This window comes from Ambystoma mexicanum, chromosome 3q (genome assembly GCF_040938575.1).
Source record: "Ambystoma mexicanum isolate Mex_15411 chromosome 3q, UKY_AmexF1_1, whole genome shotgun sequence".
Lineage (NCBI taxonomy): Eukaryota > Metazoa > Chordata > Amphibia > Caudata > Ambystomatidae > Ambystoma > Ambystoma mexicanum.
The window spans coordinates 1,134,867,167-1,134,888,574 of record NC_090926.1 but is presented as its reverse complement, the minus strand read 5'-3'; the positions used below and the strand labels follow the sequence as shown (position 1 = coordinate 1,134,888,574).

The following is a 21,408-nucleotide window of genomic DNA, read 5'->3' as shown; positions in this document are numbered from 1 at the left end:
ATGAAGTTTAAGTATGAAGGGTGAAATGTGTTTTTATTTACAAACGTCGCCAAAAATGGGGCATGCAGCAGTGTTCTGAATTAGCAGAAAACTATATTAAAGTAAAATAGAAAGAGTTGCCATAGTCTAAGCGAGACTGGGCCGGTGCGGTGACTGCAGAAATGTTAGCTGAAGAGGAGGAGTTGAAGAATAGTGCGTAGTATTAAAAAAAACAGGGTGGAAACACGCTTAATTCTGGGGGATGAGTGACTTGTGGTGCGTAGGAGGACAGAGAAGGTGGCCAACCACTGGGAGTCCATGCAGAGGGGTAATTGCCTATGATGAAAACCTCTGTTATATAAGAGTTACGTTTCAGAAAGTTGTTACTCATCCATCGAGAGAGTGCAAGCTTACAGGAGGGAAAGCTAGAGAGTATATTGGGCTGAGTACCATTTAGATGAAGGATGAGTTGAGTACCATTGCCATATATATAGATGGAAATGATTGGATCAGGGAAGCACGCGGTGGAACATAAATGTTAAAGAGAAGGTTTTTAGAGACTTCCTAAAGGTAAGAAGATTACCAATTGATCTGGTTGCAGCAGACAGTTTATTCCATAGCTTAGATGGTCTGACCTGCAAATCTATTTCTTTGAAAAACTTGTGATGGTAAGAATAAAGGAATACTGCGATGTCAGGGATCTATATGGTTGGTAATGTTGTATCCTTCCAACTAAAGGATTATCATGATGACCATGAATGATCTTGTGGATAAGGCTTTTGAGAAATATGCTCTGTCCTATTGGTAGCCAATACAGCCTAGAGTGATGTACTCAACCTTTTTAAGTCCATGCAAAATCATAGTCACTGAGTTCTGCACCTGCTGAAATCTGCTTACAGGTTGGAAGCCCCGGATAAGGCTTCCCTTTCCCCCCTGCGCAAGCACTAATGGTGATAGAGCCCTTACCTTCATCTCAGGACCACGCTCTTGGGTGGCGGTTACCTTCCATCCATTAGACCCCTCTGCTGCAGGCTCCAAAGTTTCATTTGTGCCAGGAATTCCTTCTTCCTGGATTAGCCAACCTTCTACAAAGGGCTGTAATGTTGGTAGTAAGGCTTTCTTTATACATTCGGGCCCAGGGAAGGGCGCTCAGCCAATCAGGTGGTAGTGATAGAGGGGCAGAACCTACATTCACGCTCACTGTTCCAGCCACCCCAGGCCTATTCTCAGGTGGTGTCATCTTTTTTTCCTCGAATGTGGGGAGGCAACAGGGAGCAAAACAAAAAAAACTCATCCTCTTCCCCACTCCCTCCCTCCCCACTAACCTGCTGGACCGGAGCTTTCTGCTCCGTTCCCAGCGCTCTTCCCGTCTCCCAGCTGCCGCCATAGAAATGGAAAGGGGACTTAGTCCCCTTTTCCTATGGTGGCAGGCATTTCTTTTTTCTCCAGAGAATTTCTGGAGGAAAATAAAATAAGCCATTCTCACTCGGTTAAACCCTGGGGTGCGAATGGCTTTAATCCCTGGGGTGGGGGCCCGACAGCAGCGGTGAAAGCCATATTTCAGCACGGAATGCACTGTTGGCAAGTGTACTCAAAAGAGTAGCCGGTATCTGATCTATCCCCTTGCCCTTTGCTTACCGCAGCTCTGCTAATACAGTCTACATCGATACGGGGTAAGGACGAGGAACAGTGACAGCACAAGCTTACAACAGTGACGGCTATCTCCTTCAAGGAGCACTAAAGCCATTTTCACAATAGCATTTTTAAGTAACCTAAACATATGTTTCCTAATTTTTTATTTATTTTTTATAAAAAGCATGTCATGGTACAAATGACTGATTTTCAGCCCCCAAACATATGAAATAATCTTGTACACTGTTATCTTAAAATGCAGTGAAAACAGAGAATAAAATGGCATACATTCATAATCATTGTCTAGTGTAGGTGTGTGGCAGACTACTGACAACATTTTTACCAACACAAACGATCCAATGTCTAAATCATCACAACCTACCGGATTGGACTGATTCTTGCATATCATCATCTGTTCATTGTTGAAGTTTATTGTACTTTCTTTGAGAAAGAGAATATTTAAGTTTTATGTTAATGAGCTAAAAGAAAGGAAACCAATACAAAAGTAAAACGTTGAAATGATAGCAAACATGCCGAGTGAATAGTAAACACTAAGAAGCAGTAAAAACAAAGTAACAAATACAAATAGAAAAGTAAAACAGAGTAACAGTAACAGATACATAACTAAGGAAAGGAGCAGGAGGGGACATTAAGAAATAAAGGTGATTAGAAACAAAAGTAAGATCAACAAGCTTTTCAGTTCTTTATGATAAGGTATGACCTCATAAACGTTTAGCTGTATTAACCTAGGAAAACAGCATTGCAGTGTTGCACTGGCTATTCATACCATTCGTATTATTTAAAAAATTCATGAATTTTTGAGTCTCAAAATGTGTGGAATTAATGATTACCGGTACACTTGATTTTGCCGTTTCGTTGCTGTTCCTCTGCAGAGAAGACAAACCCAGGCAAGCACCTGCAGCTGTGATTTCCTGGTGTATTGGTGCAGATGGTGTTAGGCCCACAGGCTGTGGGGTTCCAGTTACACTCATCAATATCTGCAACATAATGCCAAGTCTATCAGTGGATATTAATCAATACTCTCAAATCGAACGGAATTATCAGATCATAGAGCACATCATCTTGTCTTATGTTGCACAACCATACATCTATCTATCTGTATCCTACTTGTCTATCTCTGTCTGTCTATCCGTCCATCAAAACAACCCTTTCCTCTATCGATCTATCTATTCATATCTGTCTATCTGTTGAAATGGCCCTGTCCTCTATCTATCCATCTATCTATCTATCTATCTATCTATCTATCTATCTAGCCATCCCTCAAAATGACCCTCTCCTCTTATCTATCTTATCTATCTATCTATCTATCTATCTATCTATCTATCTATCTATCTATCTATCTCTGTCCATCGAGATCCACCTGGTGGAAACACTAGTTATCATGCTACATTGTGTAAAGTAAATTCTATATTATCCCGGGAGGATAGCTCAGCGGCAGCGTGCTCGACTTGGAAGCAAGACGACACGGAGCAACACAGGTTCGATCCCTGGGTCCGCGCTTAGAAACCTCTGGGTATTAAGCGCGTTATAAATAACCTATCATATCATATCATATATTCTGAGAGATCGCACCTAGAAACACTTGTGTACAGGCGCATTATAAATGATATGTCATCATATCATATCATTGGTGTGGTCGTGGTACATATGGGCATGTGTAATGTCTTTCTCTTCGATTGATCTCAGAGTGCCCATAGTCAATGTTTAAGGTTCGAATGGAAACACATCCTATTGTATCCATGCGAGCAAACGGCTGGTGGTACTGAAACTTACAAGAGTCGATGTATGCAACTACTAGACCCATGAAATTTCACATTACAAATGGTGACACACACCATGAATGTGAGACCTTAACTGCTATTGGATGGCATTACTGGGTGATTTGAGACTGTGCAGGGCATATCTATCTTATCTTGTAAAAATCAAAATATAAAAAGTTCATACAAAGCTTACGCTGAGAAACAAAGAAGGTATGGGATACAAGGGTGGAACAGAATAAAAAATAACACAGCCTATTTGCCTGGTGCAGTTAAAGAATTATTCTGTGCAGTAAGTAACTCAAATTCCTATTTAGCCAGACGCAACATATATATCAAAGGGAGGCACAGAAAAGTAGCCCTAGTCACTTTCATATCATAAACCTGGGAGGAGCCATATGTCGCTGTTGAAGTCTATGTGGAATATGGGTACTTCCCACATTTTCTGTTTACGGGGGACTGGTCTCAAGTAAGGAATACCTGAGATACACTGAGTAAGGCATGGAGATTGGTTACCCCTCCCTTACACTATCACACCAATAGTGAAAAAATACCTCACCTGAAATGCTTTATTCAATAAACAGCAATTGGTTAAGTCTGACAGGTAGCACTGCAAGCCATTCCACACCCATACACTTATTGAGGAGGGCCAGGAAGGGTCGTTCCTACAAGCCCAGCTACTTGTGTTTGCTGAGGTAGTCCCTCAAAGGTTGCTAGATGGCCGAAGTAGTCTTTTTTGTGACTTTTGTGTCATGATACCTGAGATGATGGAATTGCTGCCCCTTGGGTAAGGAGCTGCAGTGATTCATCGGATCTCCAGCCAGGACATGTGGCGAGGAAAGAATTTTGTGATTGCAGGAAAAGCATTTTTGATGGAGTAGACTTTCACCGTATTTTTCAGCCTCAGGTAATTTTCCTTCTGTCTCAGCTTTTTAGGACCCATATTCCCGAATTTGGGGTTGTTCCACACAAAGGTTTATTCGCCTCATGCAGTAATGTCTTCATTTTATGGAGAGCAAGATCATTCTCATCCGAGGATCTTAGGCACTTAAAGGCAGAAAGGGCATAGTTAGGTAGATATGTAACTTGCACTTATCGTGCAGAGACCTCTTTTGATCATGCACAGAACTTTAAAGCAGATGCAGTATTCAATTGGTAACCACAATCGTGTTTTGGAACCAGGCTTGATGTGGACTCCTACATTGCCATCCTCTGCAGTCACTACTAACTTCTCTTCATTCTCCTCCTTTTAGCCTGTGTCCCGGGATTTGATTAGTGTCTTGGCTGACTGCTCCAGGAGGCTGATTTCCACAGGCATCCGCCCTAGGTAGGTTTCTGCACTGCTACTCCACATCAAGGACAAGCTTCATCAGCTTCTTTGTTAGGTTGTGATACAGTGGGCACATCATACTGCACACAGAGCGAGCATCTTTGGCCTCTCATGCTCTCGCCCAATGGCCATGACAGGTATTTTGCTAACAATAAAGAGTGGGTCCATGTCCTTTTTTACCCGTTTTGGCTTACATTGTCCTCCAGATAAGTGTATTCTTCTTCTTCCTCTTCTAGATAAATAAGATGTGTCTCTTAATCTATTGCCCCCTTGCTGACCGTCTCATAGGACCGCCCGAGGTCCGGTATCCAGTTTATTAGAGTCTGTTTGCCTAATCAGGTTTGAGGATTTTTCGCCTTTTGGTTCTAAAGAGCATTCCTGTTGGCTAAAGAGAGATGATTCTAATGTTCCCAGTTTGGTAGCTGGTCCTCATACAGATGTATTATTACCAACCATAGATAACATGGCAGGCTAATCCTGATCTACAGATCGGTTTGGCGACACATAAGGTTCCCATGAACTGTAAATTGAACTCTAATAGCTAGTACCAATTTGGCCCCCTGGAAAGAATGATGCAAAGGCCCCTCAAAGATCTTTTGAAGATGTGTCTGGTGGTTTTATCCATACAGCTGAAGCCTTGCGCCTTCCTTCCCCAGGTGTGTATACTGTTCCCTTATAGGTTTTCAGTTCCTCCAGTCAATCTTTTGGGCGTCCACTGTTGTTCTTTGTGAGATGAAGAGCCCATGTTGTAGTTTTTTTTTTTATAGCAGACACTCCCCATTCCTGATTCATAATTGTATCAGATGTCCCTTAAACAATTCAGCAGCAAAGAGCTGGACTTTCTAGACTTCCTTCAGCCCAATAAGTTTTCAGCAATATGAAGATGCAAGAATCAACCTACCCTGTTCTTTTCTGAGTTACACAATCAATCTCCTCTTCTTACTCTCGCTTCTTGACAGCGTTCAGGGAGAGGGTCTGAGACCCTTTTGGTCTAATTAAGAAATGGTCACATGTTTTCCAAGATGTGCCTGTGTTCTAAGACTCAGGTTCTCCTCATACATTGTGCACAGAATTGCAAATGTTAACATGTCCCTTCCCTAGGACGGAAACATAAATGCACTATTTGTTGGAAACCGGAAGAAGCCTCTTCAATATTTGATAGAGTGGTATATGACCATCTGACATTTATCAATACCATTTGGCCTGTAATACTTAAGTGAATTTAGTAAAATCACTGCCGATGAACCCACCTGACTATAGCATTATTGGGTAGCGCATGAGAGACTACAGGCTAGCTAATAAAAACAGAAAAAGATACAGCATGGGATTAGTTACTGATGGCCTTTTGGGATAATGGGAGGTATTTTTGGGAGATCGTAAATTCAGGACATTTACGTAATGGAGTTGGCCAGGAAATTTCTGATGTCGTCCCGGCCGAAGCCTCGGTGGCACATTTCTCTGAGCTATATGCAGATAAATTGCCTAGGCTTCGTGTTATAACGGAACCTTAAAGTCATGCTTTATTTTACCTCCTAATCTGGGAGCCCACTCTACCACCAATTTTTAGGGGGAGGATGTATTGAGGTCTATCTCTATCCAAAAAATGGGTACAGCCCATGAACCTGATAGGGGTCCAGGGATCTATTTAAATTTGACCCAAATTCTTAGTATCTTATCCTATATTTCCTGTTAAACGTCATGCTCGATAATAATACATTCCCAAGGTCACAGAAGAATGCTCTGCTGATCCCAATCTAAAATAATATTGCTTCCCCAGTTTCATATCGACCAACTTCCTTGTTAGATATTATCTTTAAAATCTTTGCCAGAACGTTGTTGTTCCATATTATTGATTGGGGAAATTCCTATAACATACTATCGGGTTGCGATTCCACAAAGTCCTAGATACTGCAAGTTAGGCATTACATTTATACTTAATCATAGCCAACTGATTGAGTATTAAGGAGAAACCAGTATACATTGCATTTATGGACCTTACAACTGTTTTGGCATCCGTTAATAGGGTAAGGCTGTGGCAGGTCTTCATACAGCAGGGTTTACCAGAGTACTTGATTAGGGTTCTGATGGTACTCCATAGCGATAGCAAGGCCAACATCTGAAACAATCCTGGGGCGCATACCCTGTGGTTTAATATTCATAGGGGAGTCTGGCAGGGATGCAATTTAGCACCCCTCCTGTTCTCATTGTACTCTATTAACTTGGACAAGTGGATGCACACCGTGTTGGCTGAAGAAAAAGACCAGACTTAGGCTACACGGCCGATGTGGCACTGATCACTAGAACTCCACGGTCTCTTCAAATTTGAATCAATAGATTTGTGGATTTCATGGGCTCCCTTGATTAAAAAGTGAATGCAGCCAGGCCAGTGGTGGTTAGCTTCACTTTGCAAAAGAAACCAAACAGGGGAGCGATCTATAATACTAGGCAAGGCAAAAGGATTCCGGAGAAAACCAGCTTTACCTATTTGTGGGTGACCTTTGGTAAATTGGTCAGGGGGGTTCGAATTTATGTGCATTGAGATAGAGCACTTCTTAAAATTCACAATCAAATAACACAACTATTCCAAATAACATTACCTTAGATCAAGTAAAGTCAATCAAGTTTATTTTGGGCTTAACCCATAAAAGTACAGAACAGATGAATGACAATTTGGTGGTAGTGTGAGACAGTATAATACAATCACATGCTACTTTTTCTACAGTGGGCATTAGACAATTTGAAAGTAGCATAAACATGTGTTGTTATCAACAGCGAGCTTCAGAAATAAATCCTTCGAAGGAAGCGCATAGAAATGATATTGCATGTTAAATGACTTAAGGCTGAGGGAGGTTTTTGAGCAAATCCCCTAGGCTTTATTTAAAATGCTAAAGACTGCAAATATAACGTCCTCGTGGTTAGTAATTTTACAAAAAACAAATGCATCCTGTAACGGTCCAAAAGGAGGAGACTGGCACACAGGTGGCATTATTGTGGATATAAACTTTTATTATACCTGAAAATAAAGAGGAAACCTAACTTTCCCTAACTCTAAGAGGGGTTTCCCTACCTCAAATCAAGAGTCCATCGCCCTGTGTCAAAAAGCCTACTTCTGAAGCTTACACTTAAAAGCAAACTAAAGGTTGTGCCAATGTTCTTGGTCCAGGAGAATGACTCCATTCCACCGGACAAGGTAGCATAGTTCTGGTTGCAAGTTCTTAACCAGAATGAGTCCCTTACCCTCATTTCAGTACTTCACAAAAAGGAATGTTGGCTTTGCATCAAAAGTTCATTATTTCTTCCCTCCAGATGGAATGACTCCCTTCCCCTGGATTACTGGTTTGATTCTCCTTGTAAACTCAATTACCAGGAGAATGGCTACCTTTTCCTGATGCCTGGCTCTCAGTGTTTTTACCCCAGACAAAGTCAGGGGGAATTCCCTTGGACTCTCTTTTCACTTGGGTTCACAATTTCACAATGCCAGGGGAATTACTTTCTTTCCCTGGCCTTGCTTGGCTATGTTCTCACACTCTCTTGGCTTTTACTTTCACAGTTCAAAAAACCAGAGGGAATTTAATGACTCCCTTCCCCTGGCCTTTCTTGGCTTTAATTTTACAGTTCACAAACCTGGAGGGAATGAGTCCCTTCCCCTGGCCTTTATTGGCTTCTGTTTTAACAGTTCACAACACCAGGGGGAATAACTCCCTCCCCCTGGGCTTTCTCAGGCTTTCTCATCACAGTTCACAATGCCAGGGGAAGTGTATACCTTCCCCTGGCATTTCTCATATATATACTTGTTGATGCAGGTCCCAAACCTGGGTTTCTTTAGGGTTTCGTCTGGGCAGACCTGGTTCACTCGCCTGCCAGGTACTGCCACGAAGAAGATGGCTAGTGAGGCTCTCTTCCTCAGGTTGCAGATCCCCAACCCTGCTTTCTCCTCTGTATTTTGTTCCCGATATACCTGGTTCACTCTCCTGCTACGTACTATAATATGGCCAATTGCTTAAGATATTCTCCTTGGGTATATATGGGTACCAGACCCCAGATTTGAGGGTTCTCTTGCCCCTTTTCTCGATCCTGACAGCCCATGTAACTTCTGGGAGTCTGCTAGTTCTTTACCGTCGGTTACGTGCTTCTCCAATGTCTTGTTCAGCTTCTCTCATTCTTGTGCTGCTTCCGCAGGGTCTGCAGCAGCTCTGCAGCTCTTCTCTCCTGGCGGGTTGCGTGTCTTATCACCACCCGTTACTGTTTCCATCCGGACCTCTGCTCCTCCAATTCCTCGATCTGCCCAGGCACTGCAGACCGGATAGGGATGCCTTGGCCCCTTTGCATGCATTCTGGTCAGCAGCAGCCTCTCTCTTCCTTGCTTGATGACCTCCAGGCTCACATATCCTCCTGGGGGCGTCTGACAGTCCGCTAGCGCCTCTGTCAGCACTGTCTGTTCTCCACGCTGCACGTCTCCTGCGCTCGTGGTTTCTCCCTGGAAGATCTGACAAAAAAGCAAGTCCTTCCTTACTCTTTATGTTGAAGGATTGATGACAGCTTGAATGCTCACTCAAGTTCTTCAGTGGACTCTTCATCATTCCACACCTCCTCCTCATTTCAGTTCCTGTCCAGGAGATCTTCATTAAGTCATCCCTAATTTTCCTCGTTTCAGTATCTGTCAAGGAGATCTTCATTAAGTCATCCCTACTCTTCCTCGTCTCAGTAACTGAGGGTATTTCCTCTCACATCTATACATGGAAGTGAGGGATGAGAAGGTGGGCCTCATGGGACTGAGAGGAGGTAAAGGAAGTTGGTGGCGGGTGTGGGGTGTTGTACCACATTCTCTCTCTCTCTCCTAGCTACTCTCTTACTGTTGCTACTCTCTACCGGCCCCCTGGTCAAATCACCTCTTTTCTCTCTGAGTGGGCTGACCTCTCCTCTTCCCTCTTGGCCTTGACCACTCAACTTCTCCTCCTTGGTGACCTCAACATTCATCTTGGTTCTACCTGTCCCTCATCTTCACTCTTTCGCGACCTCTGCGATACACTCTCCCTCTCCATCCTTCCCTCCGGCCCGACTCACTTGGCTGGCCACACACTTGATGTCTTGATCTCATCTGACCTCCCCCTATCTGCCCCACTTGCCACTCCTCTCTCCTGGAGTGATCACTGCCTCCTCTCCTCTCATCTCTCCATCTCCTCCCCCCAAGCCAAGCCCACTCCTAGGTTGCCACCCACCTTCTCAGATATCCGGCCCATGAAGCGTGTGTCAGTCGAGGCCTTTGCTGCAACCTTCTCCCCCCCTCCTCCACCCCAGGCTGACTCACACCCTGACACAGCCCTCTCTCTTTTCTACTCCTCTATTTCTGCTACTCTTGATACTCTTGCCCCGTCATGAGGATCCATTTGAAGTCCAAAGCCAAGTGCAATTCTTAGTATGACTCTCACCTTGCTACACTTAAATGGAAGTGTAGGGTGGCTGAGAGGGAATGGAGAGCTTCTTGCTCATCCTCTGACAAACTGGCCTGCCGCCTGCTCCGACTTGCTGTCCACACTAAGAAGAGAGTCCATATACAAGCCCGTTGTCTCTGCGGCATCTAACAACTCGGCCGAACTTTTCAAAATATGCAAGGAGCTGGCCAACCCTGCTGCAGTCTCCACCCCTCTTCTCCCCTCCCAGGATCTTTGCAATGCCCTTGCCTCTCACTTTATCTCTAAAACCCAGGACATTCTGTCCACCCTCTCCTCCGCTCCCCTTCCTCCTCCCTTTCCTTCTCAGCCTGCTGACCCTCCTTCAGCTAACCCTCATCCCCCTTTCTCCTCCTTTCCTCTTTTCTCCCCTGATGAGATATCTAGACAAGTCTGATCTATGAAAACCTCATTAAAACAGGTCCTTCCCTGTTCCTCTAAAACTATTAAGGACCACATTGACACCCTTGTGCCAGCCCTTGCTGATTTCTGCAACCTGTCCTTTGCACATGGCTCTTTCCCCACCCGTCTTAAACACTCCCTTGTGCATCCTCTCCTCAAGAAATCCACTGCTGATCTGTTATGTCTGGCAAACTACCACCCAATTTCCAGTACTCCCTTTTTGGGCAAGCTCCTGGAAAAGCTGGCCATCTCTCAGCTTAATCTCCATTCTGACTCTGTTGGCTCCCTCCATGACCACCAATCTGGCTCCAGAGCTGCCAGAAGTACGGAAACTGCTCTCCTGAACATACGTGAAAACCTGCTCTCCAACCTCGATTCTAACATTCCCTCTGTCCTCATCCTACTTGACCTCTCCTCTGCGTTTGAAACGGTCAACCATGCCACCCTGCTCAATCGTCTTCGTGACAACCTCGGTATCACTGATCAGGCTCTGGCCTGGCTGACCTCTTTTCTCTCTTATCGACCCTCACAGGTACAACTTGGGTCCTTCCTATCTTCTATCTCCCTCTCCACATGTGGTGTTCCCCAGGGGTCTATCCCATCGCCTTGGCTTTTCAACCAATACCTGGCAACTCTCGCTTACTGCATCTCAATGTTCTGCTCAACTTTCCAGTGCTATGCTGACGACACCCAACTCATTTTCAGGCTTCCCTCAGCCTCCTCCTCTCCTTCCCTCATCTCAGATTGTCTAATCGCCATTCAAAATTGGTGTGCCGCCAATGATCTATGTCCAAATGTCAACAAGACTGAGATCCTCCTTATTGGTGCACCATCTCCATCCTTTCCTCTCACTCTCTGGCCGGCCTCCCTTGGCCCTCCTCCCACCCCCACTTGCTCTTTCCTTCTCCGCACACATCTCTGATGTCTCCAAAAAATCGAACTTGTTATTTCACCTCCTTAGAGGTACTCTACCTTTCCTCTCCTTCCCTCAATAGCTCACAGTCTCCCAAGCTCTGGTTCTTTCCAAACTGGATTACTGTAACAGCCTCTTCCTACATCTACCTGCCTCCACTCTCAGCCCTCTACAGCTAATCCAGAACAGGACTGTGAGACTTGTCCTTGGCCTCAAGCCTGGGATCGTATCTCTCCAGCCTTGAAATCCCTTCATTGATGCAAGGATTACATTTAAAACCCTCTGCATTGTCCACAAGGCTTTCTGGGGCCTGGGTCCAATAAACCTTCAACTATCCCTCCGTAAATACCTCCCCTCTCGAGCCCTTCGCTCCTCTACTTCTAACCCCCTCAGGGTTAGTCGTTTTGCAAAAAAAACAGCTGGGGGTAGATCCCTGTCTTCGGCTGGTGCCTCCCTTTGGAACAGCCTCCCGGCCACCTTGAAACTTGAGGGAAAACATCTTCGGTTCTGGAACCTTCTCAAGACCTTCCTCTTTGCCTCTGCCTTTACCCCCCTTCGCCCCTGTTGATCTGTTTCTTCTCATGGCATTGTGCAGCTGGCCACCCTCTGTTCTTTCGGGCCCAGTTATCTGCTCACCCTGCCACCCTCCTGCACTGCCTCCAGGCCACCATCTGCACTAGGGTTCTGTATCTGTACCCATACAGTCCCCCTCCCACGTTTCATCTGCACTTATCAGATATCCCTTTCTGACTAACTTTCACCTGCCACTACAATGGTTTAAAGCCCTTATTTATTATTTATTCTATTTAATATTTATTTGTTTTTCTCTCCTCTGCTTCGCACTTTTCCCCCCATTTTCCTTTCCCATGCACTTGCGCTTTCTTAAATGTCACTGGGCCTAGTAGGATCGCTGTTTTTTCAGTTTTTTCTCTCCCTTGTTCCCCTCCCTTTTTGCCTGGTCGTGCTCAAACACTTGTGTACGAGCGCGATATAAATAAAATATCATTTCATTTCCCTAGATGTACATCCTTGTATCTAGTGGGGGAGTGGCTTCCAATGAGATCCTCCCTCTGAGTACCACCTCCGGTGGGACTATCGGGTAGCAGCCTCACCTCCCTGGCCTCATGGGAAGGGGCTCCCCCTCGGGGAGGAGTGCCGACACCTAAGGATTCATCACAATCCGTAGATGAGAGTACATGTTATTTTTTTTAAAAAAGGTAATCTTTCCCTCAGTGTAGCATAAGTTGCTCATATTAACAAAAAATACATCTCTGATTCTTCTACTTTAGGGCAGAATGGACACAATTTTGAGGAACTCTGGGACCATTTACAGGATAGTTGGGTGACTAGTAAAACATTACACCCACATTTGATATATAATGCTCCCGAGGAGATGGGAAACATGAAGTTCAAATGGGGCTCAGGGTCTTGGTTGAGTTTAAACATTACATAGCCTGGGAAGGTGGATAGACTAATTGAGTCATGGATCATTAGCACTAAAGAAAGAGTTTCTAATTTAAATTGAATTAGTTTCACGGTCACATGCGTAACCTGCGTATTTCCACCCAGTAAATGCAGCAACTCAATTATATCTAAAACATTATGCAGATGCCTGTACCACTTCTAAGATTTGCCCTTTTCGAGAATCAATTACGTCGTTAAACTAGACATAGTAAATGGAATTGGAATTTTTCATACATAGCCAAAAATGTAGTGGCCTGCTCATGGATCATGCATCTGAGTGGTGTTGCACCAGTTTCCATCAATAGCGAGACCATGGGTATGCTTGTAGGTAGACTTAGAATTTTCTTTACAAATTTGTTTTCTGTCCTGATCAGAAGTAACAACGTCATATCCGCAGATATCACTGCCATATAAGGGTGCAACTCTGCTGGATACACTTCTAATACTGTTAACAGAAGGTGCGTGTATTGCACCAGAACGCCTTTTAAGGATAAGGTCAGTCTTGTCCCGTTGGGAGGCCCATTTTATATTTAGCCTCAAACCTGACTCCTAGGTAATTGTAAAAACTGACATGCTGGAGCAGTTCACCTTAAATGCAAATATTGGTTTTTATTTTCCGTGAGGCGTGGCACAACAAACTACTGTCTTAGTGTAGTTGATTAAGAGACTTCTTTCTTTGCGGATAGCTGTTTTAAGAAGGCCATCATAGTCCTTGAAATTTAAACAGCCTTGCCAGTATTCATAAGAATACCCACTTTACATTTGGCACTGTTGGGAGCGTCTGAATTTATGTTTAAAATTCTTCCCACGAACATCACTCACCAGAAAACCCCACTGGAGCTCCCACTGGACCTCCATGCTAAGATTGCCGCCACCTGCTTATCAGGGACCAGGTCACGGGCTGAGCACTTTGTGGTGCATTCGGATTAGCCGGCAAGCATTTTTCTACCAACCTGCTCTTCGAGCCAGCAGGTGAAGCCGGCCACTTACGAAGACCATCCATCAAAGCCAGTGATGCCTGTCTGGGCCTGTCGAGGCTGGTATGGCCACCCCCTCGACCAGCCACTATGGTATGGGCCCACACCTGCATCCACTTACACTGCAATTCCTTTATTACTCATACTTCTATCAGAACAATGGTACAGGTCTTCCACAAGCACTTGGAAACCTTACTCTTTACCAAGGCCCCCCTCCAATTCCCCAGGAACTTATATCCAAAACAGTCCTCCACTGTCCCTCGAATGCCTGTCTTGTAACCGTTCTCATAACACTATGCTTTTCCGAACTCAGCCTCCAATGCCTCGCACAGCCGATATAGCCCTCAGCCACACTGGGAGTGGCTTTGACAGCATGCGCCTTGCGACCTTCTATATTACTGTTCCCCATATATGCTTTGCTGTGATTCCGCACACCCACTATGCCTTAATATGGACCCAGTATGAAGGGCATGTCTCAAAAGAATTTTCTCCAAGCTTAAATCTCAATTTCTTGTACCTCACTGTAACCATCTTGTAACTGTAACTAGCGCCTAGATGCGCCCAGTTAAAATATTCCAAAGGACTCGCCTGTCGATAGAGTCAGAAGAAACACCACATATTTGCTTAAAATAGTAAACAGGCAGAAATCTTGCTCGTTTGTACCCGCCCCCCTTTTGAATCTTGCTTGAATGTCCGAAATAATATTTTTTTCCACTATCCATCTCTCTTATGGGTCTGTAAGGACTTTTTTGTAAATAGGCATGATTTCTGCCCGCCGCCAGCTGGAGGCAACAGTCAGTTATGTTCAGACACTTGAAGAAGTGGGCAAGGATGACAGCCCAGATACCATCAAGATCTTTAAAAAGGTCAGTGGCGGTCTAGGTGCCTTGCCCTTCTTTTGCATGCCAAGAGCAATGCATGTGTATTCAGTAGAGAATACCAGCGGTCCCAAGGAGTATTCCCAACTGGAGGAGGGATAGTTTCAATCTCATCAGCCGAGGAGTAGATGGAACTAAAGTGATGGAACCTGACGTCCTGAGTTTTGTTTGTTTGTTTTATTTGCTTATATAGCGCACCGATCCCAAGAGTATCTGGGCGCTTTACTTGAGGAACCTCATGGTTACAGAATACATACAATAGGAGTTACATTAATGAGCAAGATAATGTACAAAAGGTATACAAGAATTACAATATAGATATAGGTAATATACAGGAATGTACATCTACAATAATGACAAAGGTAATATACAGGAATGTACAGGAGAGCTACGGAGTGGTAGAAGTGGTAATTAGCCTGGCAGGAAGCCAGGTGGTAATTAGTTGGCATGTGCGAATAGCCAGGATTTTACTTTGTGTCGGAAGGAGAGGAACAGAGAGTCTAATCTAAGAGCTAGAGGTAGCTTGTTCCAGGCCTTGGCTGCCAGCACATGGAAGCTTGACCCTCCTGCTTTGGACAGCCTCAATTTGGGAATTCTGAGGCAGTGTGTGTAAGTGGCTCTGGTCGATCTGGTGGTTTCGTTCCTGGAGAATTTGTCGGTCAGATACTTGCGGGCAGAGTTGTTTAGGCACTTATGGGTGATCGTGAGTATTCTGAATGTAATTCTATCCTGGATAGGGAGCCAGTTCGTGTTGCGTCGGATTTGTGAAATATGATGGGACCGTGGAATGTTTATGGCAGTTCGGAGGGCATTGTTTTGCAATACTTGAAGCTTATGCAGGTATCTTTGGCTGGTGCCGTGGTAGAGGGTGTTGCAATAGTCCAATTTGGACAATATCAGGGCTCTTGCAAGGGTGGTGCAGCTGCTAGTGGACAAAAAGGGTCTGCAGGCATTTATTCATTTTAATGTGTAGGCTGATTTGGATGAGGTGGAGTTAACTTGCCCTTGTAGGGTTAAAGCCGAATCAAGGTAAAAGCCTAAGGTTTTGGCTTCATTGTCCACTTTGATGAGGTTGCCATCAATGTTGAAGGAGGACTAATTAGGGCCAAGTTTGGTGAGTCTCAATTTTGATCCAATGAGTAATAACTCAGTTTTATCGTCATTGAGACATAATCCATGCATGGCCATCCAGGACTGAATTTTTGCTGTAGATATTATTTAGGAGAGTGGAATCTGTTTGATAGTCGCCTGAGAGTGTGATGAGAATTTGCGTATCATCGGCGTTGTTAGTATATGATACACCAAGGTCATCTAGAATGTCAAATAGGAGCTTTGTGAAAATATTGTATAGGGTGGGGGAGACACAGGAGCCTTGTGGGACTCTGCATGAAATGGGGGCCGGGAAGGCTGAGGTAGTAGGGGAGAAGACCCTCATGGATCTGTCCGAGAGGAAGGAATTGACACAAGCTTGTTGGAAAAGGCGGATGCTGTGGTTAGATGGTTGGTTAGGATCTTGTGATCGACTAGATTGAACGCTGCCGACCGGTCCAGTAGGAGGAGTAAGGCAGATTTTCCATTGTCTCTTGCCTCGTCCATTTGGATTTTCAAATCCAGTAGGGCTGTTTCTGTCCCATGTCTGGGGCGAAACCCTGATTGTCTGAGGCCTAGAAGGTTGTTAGTTTCGAGATGGTTCTGAATTTGGACATAGGCTGCCTTGTTCAAGATTTTTAAAAGTAAAGACACTGTGGTTTTTGGTCGGTAGTTAGTGTGAATGTTGGGATCGAGGTTAGGCCTTTTGAGCAGGGGCATGACCCAGGCATCTTTAAGGTTTTTGGGAACGGAGCAGGAAGCGAAGGAGGCATTTATGAAGGAGGGGATGAAGGGGGCAAATTATTTGTCTCCTTCTTTTATGATTGAAGCTGGGCAGATGTCTCCTTGGCATTTGGATGGCTTGAGACTTTTAATGATGGCCTCTACTTCAGAAGTAGTGACCGGGGAGAATTCCAATGCTTTGGTTTGTGTGGCAGCCTGAGGTTGTTGGGGGTTCGGCTTTGGCAGAGAGCTATTTAGATTGCTGAGTTTGAATTTTGTGAGGATAGTGAATAATTCCTTAGTGGTAGAGTTGGCGTTGGAGATTCTGTTGTAAATTTCCTTTTTAGTTTCTAAAATCGCGGTTTTGGAAACCGTGGCTGCAGTGGTGAAGTTAATCTCATTCTGCGCTGATGTTTTTTTTTCCAGGCTGCCTCTGCATCTCTTTTGGATTCGCGTAAAGTTTTCAGCTCAGCCGAGAACCATTTGTTCAGATGTAGCCGTGGTTTGGCTTTCCTGAGTTTGAGGGGGGCTAGCTGGTCTAGGGCCTGTTAGGCAGAAACCTGTGCAGTTCCCTCTGGGACCACTGCAAAAGATTTAAGACTACAGGTGTTTGGCAGTAAACCCACTTGGTAGCAGTCTGTACCGCACAGATTCACTTGGTAGCTGTGGCTGAGGAGTCAGACTTCCCTCAAGAAGAGTTAGGCAGTATACAGAGTATTCACAATAGGTCAAGAGAATACAATAGAACAAGTAAACACTGACCAGGGCTTGGTGTAAAAGAGACATAATTATTTATTTGAAACCACATCTAGAAAAACACACAGGCACTAATATCAAGAAGTTCAAAAACACGGTCACTAAAAGATATACACTCCCTTCAACGATTAGTTAGACAAGTCTTAAGTAAAGCAACACTTATTTTCAGACTGTGGTGAGCGCTTAACGAAGATGGCACTCTAATCAATCGGTTTAGAGAAAGGCAGAGCAAAGATAGAAACAGATCCCAACACTTTCGGAAGAACACAGTAGGAGAAGAAGGCAGGTTAAAACCATAAAGTCAAAGTTAACAAGGCCGGACCCACTTTAAGAGGCTCCGGTCGAAATGTGTCCAAGGTCACACGGTTCAAAGTGCCAAAAAGTCTCGCAATCAGTTCGGAAAGGTTAAGGGATTATTATTGCCTTGTAGCAATCTTTAGAAAGGGAGGCCTGGCAGACACGGTACCTTAAAGTGGTGAGAACACTCCAGCGGGGGCAGTTGTTCCTGGCAGCTGATGCAAGTCGGTGCTTCATCCGGGGGAAGAGAGGATCTCGTCGTGGAGGAAGACAGGGGTCCGTTGCACTGCCAGGGAAGAAACCAGCCGCAGAGTTTCTCAGGTACAAGGAGCGGTCCGTTGATTCGCGGTTCAGTGGTGAGTGGCTATCTGGCCGCCGGGGTGCTTGGCATGGGCAGTTCGACCACAAACCAGTCTGGGGTCCAAAGAAATAAGGTAAAACTGGTTGTGCCCACCAGTCAGGGGAAGAAGCCTCTCCAGCCGGGAGATCTTCTCTGTTGTCGGGAAGTGGTGAGTCGGTTCTGCAGGGCTCCACCGGTGGTGTCATCGTGGTAGGTCGGCTCAGCTTCTCCCTCGTCGGATTCTCAGGTCCTGTGGCGACTTCTGAAGTTCCAGTCCCCAAAGCCCTGCTTTTATGCAGCATACCCCCATTCACTCAGCCTAGCTGTCAATCAAACATGCTAAGTGGTGAGCCGGCCAGCTCACCACTTGGGCCAATCACACAAGAGTGCGACTTGAATTACTAAGGTAACTCAGTCCAGGGTGCCTAAACCCCCTCCCACACCCTCTGTGGTACCCAGACAGAGTGGCACCACTTTTGGAGGCTTCTGTGGAAGAGAAGCCCACCAAAAAGTGGAACAAAGGGCTGGACTTGGGTTGGAGTCACAGAAGAGAACACAAACGCCATTTTTGAATCGAGTCTTGGCAAAAAATACCAACCGGCGAATTAATATTAATTAAATAAACCGACGGTATGTTCGAGGCTATGAGAATTAAATAATTAAAGTTGGTAGCCTCGAACAATTGGAAAATCCCATAGGAAAATATTCACGGTCGAATATAAAAAGTAGTTTCCACTGCCACCAGCCAAAACTCGATCAGGGGGGACGGAGACGTGCCCCTCGACTAACAGACCCCGGGGCAATCGAATTGCCCCGACCAGTATGTCCACAATATGATGGTTTGTACTGGTTTCTGTTCATAATTTGGGACTAGTAAAGCCAATGGTGACTTTACATGCCCTGGGAGACAGTAGTCTGTCCCAGGGTATGGAGTCTATGGTAGGGTGTCACTATGACACCCCTGTGTTACTGCACGGAGGGTGCTGTGTAACACACATAGTAAAAACACATGAGACCCTATGGAGTAAAGGACCCCATAGCCCATAAAACACATTAATAGTCAAAGGAACACCATAAATCATGTCCAAGAGTGGGAGAAAAAGAGTCTCGCTCTTGGCAGGAGAAAAAATCAAACTTCAGAAATCCAGCAAAGCTGCTGGGGGACTCACTAGGTTAGGAAATTCAGCCTAAAGAGAGAATTCTCCCTAACAGGGCCTTAAGAAGATTTTGATTGTAGATTTCTACAATTTTTGAGGGGCCTGGGTCGAGGGGCAGCTGTTGCAGGGTGATGGGTTTAAGTAAAGGTAGTATACTGTCTAAGGAGATGAGACGGTCCATTCAAAGTTTTTCAAGCTAGCAATTATCACTTTTGTGTCCCAGCAGTTTATGGTGGCTCCATTTGGGGAAGGCCTCAGCTTAGCCAGCAGAGAAACCTGTTCTTGAGCTCCCAAAGCAGCCAATGCCTTTTAATTCCTTTATTTTCTTTTAATTTGATCTGAATCCAAAACAAGCCTGTTGGATAAAACATCCCATATGTGTTCCCAGCAACAACCCCCTTTACATTGTTAAACAAGGGGAGGGCCTTATCCAACATTACTTTTACAACAGATATTTTTCTTATTTGCAAAAGTACATTTAAACACAGGTATGAGGCCTGTTGGTATGTTCCTTTCAAAAGGTTCCATCTGATGTTCCCATATTGTTCTACAATCATATTCAGTTTCTTTTATACAGCAATTTGTTTAAAACACAGATGCACTGAAATTGACATAGGCCTAGAGAGCCAGCGCCCCTTTGAAGCATGGATCTTTGCCATCTTGTAGCCCAAAAGTAAAGCATTTCCTGTGCAGCAGAATTAAAGCTTCTTTAGATTTCTCACTTCTGAACAACAGCCTGTCATTCAGGAATACTGCTCTTGTCTGCTGGAGCACAATGTGAATATGGATGGGCATGGCAGGGTCTCATTGATAAAAGTCATGCGATGAGGAAAATAGCATCAGACCAGCAACCTTTTTCACGTAAAATATTCACTTTTCAAAGGGAACTTGTTAGCAAACAGCAGAGCAGCGCTGTTTTTCAATTCACTTCTTTTGGTGCACACAAGAACACATACTGGCGGCCTTTCTCAGTGTGCTCCCTTCACCAACTAGCCCAATATGTGCTTGGCAAGATGGTGCAGCCATCTTTTTGTAGCTGCACAACGCAGTTTTGATGTGAGGCAGCAGTTCTCAAAGGACCAATAACACGGAAGGAGGTAAAAGGGAAGAAAAGCCCGTAATAGACCACCCTCAAAAAGGTCAACAACCTTTAGTACTATACATTAGGGTCCAAGAGGCATCTTGTTTATGTTCCACATCGGTAACCTTGGGTCAACAAAGTGATTGAAGAAAAGAGATCTGCCCTTGTATCATTAAATCAACAGGCAGTTTCTAGAAATATATATACATTTTATTGATAAGCACAAAGGTCAATCATAAAAATATATACAAGAACAATACACACACTGAAGAACAGAGCAGTACATCTGTACGGATTGTACTGGCATTAAGTAATTCAAAGAAGAGGAACAATATAATTTACTTATATTCAAATTGACCTCCCTTGTTCTTCAGTTTTAACAGCAATAAAAGAAGAAAGCGACATCAGTGCAACAACATAGAAAAAACAGTCAGTGCTCAAAGGAGCCAGCGCAGTCATTTTGTTGTTTCTGCTGAAGTGCAGCATGGTTATGGATGGGAGTACTGCTGAGTGGGTAAATATATCCCACAAATTCCCCCCGACTCTTCTGAGATTCCTTGTCGAGGGAGAGTAGGGCAAAGTGGGGTTCATCAGGTGGAGTCCATCTTCCATCGTGGAGCGGTACGCCACAATCCTCCCGTGGTTTCTCATTGGATTGTGGAACAATACCCATATTTTTCTCTCGGGTCTTTCTTTGTGGTGTGGAGCGACACTCCTAGCTTTTCCTTTGCTCTTTCCTTTCCCGGTCCCTGGGCAGGTCCTCTTTGGTGATGAATGGGCGGAACCATACGAATCTATTAAATAAATAAGAACCGGTTACATTTTCCAACTGACTGCCTTCCAGGAGGGTTGACAGCAGTGGGACACACATACATTCAATAATGACAGTATTTAGACAATAAAGGTAATTGATCACTCACAAGACACAGATAACTATGGATTTGGCTAGAATTTTGGGTAATCCCTTTCATCCTGGCAATGAAGAAGAATACTCCCTGTTAAATAATTATACCTCTAAACCTATCTGTTCCCTTATGGTTCTTCTTTTTCTTTTTCATTTTCTCCAGATGGCTCCTCTGTTCGATTTTCTCTGGGCTCCTCAATAAGCTGCAAAGTGTGCCTAGGGTGTCAACTTTTTAACTGATTGATATGGACCCATTTC

General features: G+C 44.5%; 1 protein-coding gene across 3 annotated transcripts in view; it reads right to left on the bottom strand.

Annotated features, from left to right (window-relative positions):
- The window catches only part of LOC138447680 (adhesion G protein-coupled receptor E1-like), a 908,650-nt gene that overhangs the window by 242,012 nt on the left and 645,230 nt on the right, over positions 1-21,408 (bottom strand). For all 3 annotated transcript variants that reach the window (XM_069603943.1, XM_069603945.1, XM_069603944.1), the window contains 2 exons: positions 2,463-2,609; positions 1,994-2,052 (listed from right to left, as the gene is read on the bottom strand). In XM_069603943.1, the coding sequence (XP_069460044.1) occupies positions 1,994-2,052; positions 2,463-2,609 (206 nt within the window). The remainder of the gene's footprint in view (positions 1-1,993; positions 2,053-2,462; positions 2,610-21,408) is intronic.